At 68.4% G+C, this 7,209-nt stretch overlaps 1 protein-coding gene across 1 annotated transcript in view; it reads right to left on the bottom strand.

Annotated features, from left to right (window-relative positions):
- TMEM143 (transmembrane protein 143) overlaps nt 1-3,266 on the bottom strand; it is a gene marked incomplete at its 3' end in the record, with an annotated part of 14,738 nt that extends 11,472 nt beyond the window's left edge. Inside the window, exons 1-2 of the mRNA XM_082338771.1 lie at nt 3,228-3,266; nt 555-759 (exon numbers count right to left, since the gene is read on the bottom strand). Of these exons, the coding sequence (XP_082194897.1) occupies nt 555-759; nt 3,228-3,247 (225 nt within the window). The 5' untranslated portion in view covers nt 3,248-3,266. The remainder of the gene's footprint in view (nt 1-554; nt 760-3,227) is intronic.
- Nucleotides 3,267-7,209: the final 3,943 nt, after the last annotated feature.

Genomic DNA, 7,209 nt, shown 5'->3' with positions numbered 1-7,209 from the left:
CCCCTGTCCCCCAATCTCCCCCCATGTCCCCCTGTCCCCCTGTCCCCCGTGTCCCCGTTGTCCCCAAGAAGATGGGGGTCCCCATGTCCCCCCATCTCCCCTGTGTCCCCCATGTCCCCCCCTGTCCCCCATGTCCCCCCATGTCCCCATGTCCCCTGTGTCCCCATGTCCCCCCCATCCCCCCATCCCCCTGTCCCCCCATGTCCCCACGTCCCCCCCTGTCCCCCAATGTCCCCGTGTCCCCCCCGTGTCCCCATGTCCCCCTGTGCCCCCATGTCCCCATGTCCCCCAATGTCCCCATGTCCCCCCCATCCCCTGTGTCCCCATGTGCCCCCCCATCCCCCCCTGTCCCCCCCCATGTCCCCATGTCCCCCTGTGCCCCCATGTCCCCATGTCCCCCAATGTCCCCATGTCCCCACGTCCCCCCCGTCCCCTGTGCCCCCATGTCCCCCCATGTCCCCATGTCCCCCCATGTCCCCCTGTCCCCTGTGTCCCCATGTGCCCCCCCATCCCCCCCCATCCCCCCCATCCCCCCCGTGTCCCCCCGGTGTCACCGTCAGCAGGAGATGCTGCAGCTGCTCCCGGGAGAGGGGGACGAAGGTGTCCCTGAACTCCTGCTCCCAGCCCGGTGGCACCTCGGGGTGACGCCGCCCCCGCGCCCGGGCCACCGCCGCCACCAGCGAGGCCATCGAGGTCACCGAGGCCGCCGAGGCCGCCGGCCGCGAGGTCGCCGTCGCCGCGCGCCCGGCACGCAGCATCCTGCGGCGGACGCGGGTGGCGGGGTGGTGGCACCGGGGACGGCGGCACGCGGCGGCGCGCCGCGCCCGCGGCACGTGGCCGGGTCACCCCAGACGTCACCCGCCGCGTCCCCCCCCCGTCGCACGCGCGTGTGCGCGCAGGCGTGCGGGAGGGGGCCCGGGTGCAAGGCGGGGTGCAGAGGGTGCAAGGCGGGGTGCAACGCGGGGTGCAGAGGGTGCAACGTGGGGTGCAAGGCGGGGTGCAGAGGGTGCAAGGCGGGGTGCAACGCGGGGTGCAGAGGGTGCAACGTGGGGTGCAAGGTGGGGTGCAGAGGGTGCAAGGCGGGGTGCAACACGGGGTGCACAGAGTGCAATGCAGGGTGCAATGCAGGGTGCAGAGGGTGCAATGCAGGGTGCAATGCAGGGTGCAGAGGGTGCAATGCAGGGTGCAAGGCGGGGTGCAGAGGGTGCAACGCGGGGTGCAGAGGGTGCAATGCAGGGTGCAACATGGGGTACAGAGGGTGCAAGGCGGGGTGCAGAGGGTGCAACACGGGGTGCAGAGGGTGCAATGCAGGGTGCAACGCGGCGTGCAACGCAGGGTGCACAGGGTGCAATGCAGGGTGCAACGTGGGGTGCAGAGGGTGCAATGCAGGGTGCAACATGGGGTGCAGAGGGTGCAAGGCGGGGTGCAACATGGGGTGCAACGCAGGGTGCACAGGGTGCAATGCAGGGTGCAATGCAGGGTGCAACGCGGGATGCAGAGGGTGCAACACGGGGTGCAGAGGGTGCAACGCAGGGTGCAATGCAGGGTGCAACGCGGGATGCAGAGGGTGCAACACGGGGTGCAGAGGGTGCAATGCAGGGTGCAACGTGGGGTGCAGAGGGTGCAACGCAGGGTGCAACATGGGGTGCAACGCAGGGTGCACAGGGTGCAATGCAGGGTGCAATGCAGGGTGCAACGCGGGGTGCAGAGGGTGCGATGCAGGGTGCAACGCGGGATGCAGAGGGTGCAACGCAGGGTGCAATGCTGGGTGCAATGCAGGGTGCAATGCAGGGTGCAATGCAGTGCAGTGGGGTGCAACGCCGGGTGCAACGCAGGGTGCAGAAAGTGCAATGCGGGGTGCAACGCTGGGTACAGTGTGGGGTGCACTGGGTGCAACGCTGGGTGCAATGCGGGGTGCAGAAAGTGCAATGCAGGGTGCAACACTGGGTGCAACACTGGGTGCAACGTGGTGCAGCGGGGTGCAGTGCCGGGTGCAGAGGCTGCAACGCAGGGTGCAATACTGGGTGCAATGCTGGGTGCAATGCAGGGTGCAGTGGGGCGCGATGCAGGGTGCGCTGGGTGCGCTGTGGTGTGCAACGAGGGGTGCACTGGTGCAACACGGGGTGCAACGCCGGGTGCAGGGGGTGCAATTGGGGGTGCAGGGGGTGCGATGCGGTGCAATGCAGGGTGGAATGGGGTGCAGGGGGCGCAGGGGGTGCAGGGGTGCAATGCGCATTGCAACGCAGGGTGCAATGGGGTGCAGGGGCATTCAGGGGGGTGCAGGGGGGTGCAGGGGGGTTAGCGGGGTGCAGGGGGTGCAATGGGGGGTGCAATGGGGGGTGCAATAGGGGGTTCAAGGGTGCAATGCACATTGCAATGCAGGGTGCAATGCAGGGCGCAACTGGGGGTGCAGGCGGGTGCCGGGGGGTGCAAAGGGGGGTGCAATTGGGGTGCAGGGGGTGCAATAGGGGGTGCAATGCGGGTGCAATGCGGGTGCAGGGGTGCAATGCAGTGCAAGGGGGTGCAATGGGGGTGCAATGGGGGTGCAGGGGTGCAATGGGGGGTGCAATACGGGTGCAGGAGGTGCAATGGGGGTGCAATGGGGTGCAAGGGGGTGCAATAGGGGTGCAGGGGGTGCAATACGGGTGCAGGGGGTGCAGTGCGGGGTGCAATGCAGTGCAAGGGGGTGCAGTGGGGGTGCAGGGGGTGCAATAGGGGTGCAGGGGGTGCAGTGCGGGGTGCAATGGAGTGCAAGGGGGTGCAATGCACTGCAAGGGGGTGCAATGGGGGTGCAGGAGGTGCAATACGGGTGCAGGGGGTGCAATGGGGGTGCAATGGGGGTGCAGGGGGTGCAATAGGGGTGCAGGGGGTGCAGTGCGGGGTGCAATGCAGTGCAAGGGGGTGCAATGCAGTGCAAGGGGGTGCAGTGGGGGTGCAGGGGGTGCAATAGGGGTGCAGGGGGTGCAGTGCGGGGTGCAATGCAGTGCAAGGGGGTGCAATGGGGGTGCAGGAGGTGCAATACGGGTGCAGGGGGTGCAATGGGGGTGCAATGGGGGTGCAGGGGGTGCAATAGGGGTGCAGGGGGTGCAGTGCGGGGTGCAATGCAGTGCAAGGGGGTGCAGGGGGGGTGCAGGGGTGCGATGCCGTGCAGGGGGGGTGCGGGGGTGCGGGGGGGGGGTGCAGGGGTGCAGCGGGGGTGCAGCGGCCCGGCCCCGCCCCCCCCTGACCTGCCGCCCGCCGCTGACATTGACACGGCGCGTGCGCCCCCGCGGGCCACGCCCCCTCCCCCGCGCGCCTGCGCCGCGGGCGGGAACGCGCCGGCCCCGCCCCGCCGCCAAGGGCGGGAAGGGAAAAGGCGGGAAAGCGGCGCTGAGGGGAGCGGGCGGCGGCCTCCGCCCCCCCCGCCTCCCGGAGCCCCCGCGCCCCGGCGTGGGGCTGCGGAACGGTGGGGGGCGGCCCCGGGGGCCCGGCGTGGCGGGGGCTCGGCCCCGGGGTCCTCTGGGGGGGCTCGGCTCCGTCCCTCACCCCAGCCCCGGGGCCTGTCATGGCGGGGCTCGGCCCCTTCCCCTCACCCCCTTTCCTCACCCCAGCCCCGGGGCCTCCCATGGCGGGGCTCGGCCCCTTCCCTCACCCCCATCCCTCACCTCAGCCCCGGGGTCCTCTCGGGGGGGCTCGGCTCCGTCCCTCACCCCAGCCCCGGGGCCTCCCATGGCGGGGGCTCGGCCCCTTCCCTCACCCCCTTCCCTCACCCCAGCCCCGGGTCCTGCCATGGCGGGGGCTCGGCCCCTTCCCTCACCCCCTTCCCTCACCCCAGCCCCGGGGTCCTCTCGGGGGGGCTCGGCCCCGTCCCTCACCCCCTTCCCTCACCTCAGCCCCGGGTCCTGCCATGGCGGGGGCTCCTCCATGTCCTTCACCTCAGCCCTGGGTCCTGCCATGGGGGGGCTCGGCTCCGTCCCTCACCCCAGCCCTGGGTCCTGCCATGGCGGGGGCTCCTCCATGTCCTTCACCTGAGCTCTGGGGTCCTGCCATGGCGGGGGCTCACCCCCATCCCTCACCCCAGTCCCGGGTCCTCTCATGGCGGGGGCTCGGCCCCTTCCCCTCATCCCCATCCCTCACCCCACCCCTGGGGTCCTGCCATGGCGGGGGCTCCTCCATGTCCTTCACCCCAGCCCCGGGTCCCGTCATGGCGGGGGCTCGGCCCCATCTCTCCCCTTAACCCCAGGGCCCTCTCAAGGAGGGAGCTCATCCCCATCCCTCACCCCAGCCCTGGGTCCTGCCATGGCGGGGCTCAGCCCCTTCCCTTCACCCCCTTCCCCTCATCCCTCACCTCAGCCCTGGGTCCCGCCATGGCGGGGGCTCCTCCATGTCCTTCACCTCAGCCCCGGGTCCTGTCATGGCAGGGGCTTGGCCCCTTCCCCTCACCTCAGCCCTGGGGTCCTGCCATGGCGGGGGCTCGGCTCTGTGCTTCACCTGAGCTCTGGGGTCCTGCCATGGCAGGGGCTCCTCCATGTCCCTCACCCCAGCCCTGGGTCCCGTCATGGCGGGGCTCAGCCCCTTCCCTCACCCCCTTCCCCTCGTCCTTCACCCCGGCACCGGGGTTCTGTCATGGAGGGGACCTGTCCCTGGGGCCCCGCCATGGCGGGGGCTCCCCCCCATCCCTCACCCCCCTTCCCCTGTCCCCCCTCCCCAGCCCCGGGGCCCCGCCATGGCGGGGGCTCCCCCCCATCCCTCACCCCTCTCCCCCGTCCCCCCTCCCCAGCCCCGGGGCCCCGCCATGGCGGGGGCTCCCCCCCGTCCCTCACCCCTCTCCCCCGTCCCCCCTCCCCAGCCCCGGGGCCCCGCCATGGCGGGGGCTCGCCCCCCTCTCCCCCCTTAACCCCGGGGCCCCGCCACGGGGGGTCCCCGTCCCCCTGGGGAGGGTCCCCGTCGTCCCCCCACGTCCCCGCGGGCAGCGCCCGGCCGCCAGCCCGGCGCCCGGCCGCGGCCGCTGCCTGCGGCCATCGCTCCTGCGCGCCGGCGTGACCCGCAGGCAGGAGCCGTCTGCTGCCGCGGGGTGATGAACGACGGGCTCCTTAGGCCGGGAAGCCGGGAGGGCTGAGAGAGTTCTCGGGGCTGGAGAGCGGCTGAGAGCCGGCGCGAGCGGCGCGGGGGAACCCCCTGCTTCCTAAACCCCTCCGAGAGGAGCCGAGGCGCGGCCCAGGCTTAGGCTCAGCCTTGGGCGCCGCTTTCTGTCTAAGGGAAGAGATGGAAAGAGTGAGGAAGCCTCCCATCGAGTCCCGGGGTTCAGAAAGGACCCCCCTGCTTCCTAAACTCCTGCTGGAGCTTAGGTGGGGCTTAGGCCCAGGCTTAGGCTCAGCCTTGGGCGCCGCTTTCTGTCTAAGGGAAGAGATGGAAAGAGTGAGGCAGCCTCCCATCGAGTCCCGGGGTTCAGAATGGCCCCCCCTGCTTCCTAAACTCCTGTTGGAGCTTAGGTGGGGCTTAGGCCCAGGCTTAGGCTCAGCCTTGGGCGCCGCTTTCTGTCTAAGGGAAGAGATGGAAAGAGTGAGGAAGACCCTGCTGCTGAGTCCCGGGGTTCAGAATGGCCCCCCCTGCTTCCTAAACTCCTGTTGGAGCTTAGGTGGGGCTTAGGCCCAGGCTTAGGCTCAGCCTTGGGCGCCGCTTTCTGTCTAAGGGAAGAGATGGAAAGAGTGAGGAAGACCCTGCTGCTGAGTCCCGGGGTTCAGAAAGGACCCCCCTGCTTCCTAAACTCCTGTTGGAGCTTAGGCCCAGGCTTAGTCTCAGCCTTGAGCAATGGTTTATGTCTAAAAAAAGAAATATAAAGAGTGAGGCAGCCTCCTGTCGAGTCCCGGGGTTCGGAGCAGGCCCCCTGCTTCCTAAACTCCTGCTGGAGCTTCGGTGGGGCTTAGGCCCAGGCTTAGGCTCAGCCTTGGGCGCCGCTTTCTGTCTAAGGGAAGAGATGGAAAGAGTGAGGCAGCCTCCCGTCGAGTCCCGGGGTTCAGAAAGGACCCCCCTGCTTCCTAAACTCCTGCTGGAGCTTAGGTGGGGCTTAGGCCCAGGCTTAGGCTCAGCCTTGGGCAATGGTTTATGTCTAAAGGGAGAAATATAAAGAGTGAGGCAGCCTCCCGTCGAGTCCCGGGGTTCGGAGCAGGCCCCCCTGCTTCCTAAACTCCTGCTGGAGCTTAGGTGGGGCTTAGGCCCGGGCTTAGGCTCAGCCTTGGGCACCGGTTTCTGTCTAAAGGGAGAAATACAAAGGGTGAGGAGGTGAGGAAGCCTCCCGTCGAGTCCCGGGGTTCAGAATGGACCCCCCTGCTTCCTAAACTCCTGCTGGAGCTTAAGCCCGGTCTTAGTCTCTTAGTCTCAGCCTTGGGCAATGGTTTATGTCTAAGGGAAGAAATATAAAGAGTGAGGCAGCCTCCCGTCGAGTCCCGGGGTTCGGAGCAGGCCCCCTGCTTCCTAAACTCCTGCTGGAGCTTCGGTGGGGCTTAGGCCCAGCCTTAGTCTCAGCCTTGGGCAATGGTTTATGTCTAAGGGAAGAGAGAGAAAGAGTGAGGCAGCCTCCCGTCGAGTCCCGGGGTTCAGAAAGGACCCCCCTGCTTCCTAAACTCCTGCTGGAGCTTAGGTGGGGCTTAGGCCCAGGCTTAGGCTTAGCCTTGGGCACCGGTTTCTGTCTAAAGGGAGAAATATAAAGAGTGAGGCAGCCTCCTGTCGAGTCCCGGGGTTCAGAGCAGGCCCCCTGCTTCCTAAACTCCTGCTGGAGCTTAAGCCCGGTCTTAGTCTCTTAGTCTCAGCCTTGGGCAATGGTTTATGTCTAAGGGAAGAAATATAAAGAGTGAGGCAGCCTCCCGTCGAGTCCCGGGGTTCAGAATGGCCCCCCCTGCTTCCTAAACTCCTGCTGGAGCTTAGGTGGGGCTTAGGCCCGGGCTTAGGCTCAGCCTTGGGCACCAGTTTCTGTCTCAGGGATGGCGTGCGCGCGGCCGCTGACCGAGGGTGCTCAGGTGCCGGAAGGGGGTGCCCGGGGCGGCGGGCGCGTCCCCGGCCCCGGGGGTGTTCAGCGCGGCGCTGAGGGCCGTGGTTTCGCGGGGGCCGTGGTAGTTTTAGCCTAACAGTCGGACTCGATCCTAAAGCTCCTCTCCAGCCCCAGCGATTCTCCGCCGGTCCCGCTCGCCCTCGCCGGCCCCGGTGTTGCGACGGCGGTTGTCCCCCCCCGCG

Source organism: Platalea leucorodia, assembly GCF_965183815.1.
Source record: "Platalea leucorodia genome assembly, contig: HAP1_HAP1_SCAFFOLD_232, whole genome shotgun sequence".
NCBI classification, from domain to species: Eukaryota; Metazoa; Chordata; class Aves; order Pelecaniformes; family Threskiornithidae; genus Platalea; species Platalea leucorodia.
The sequence above is the reverse complement of the archived record's forward strand: the minus strand, read 5'-3'. Positions and strand labels throughout refer to the sequence as shown.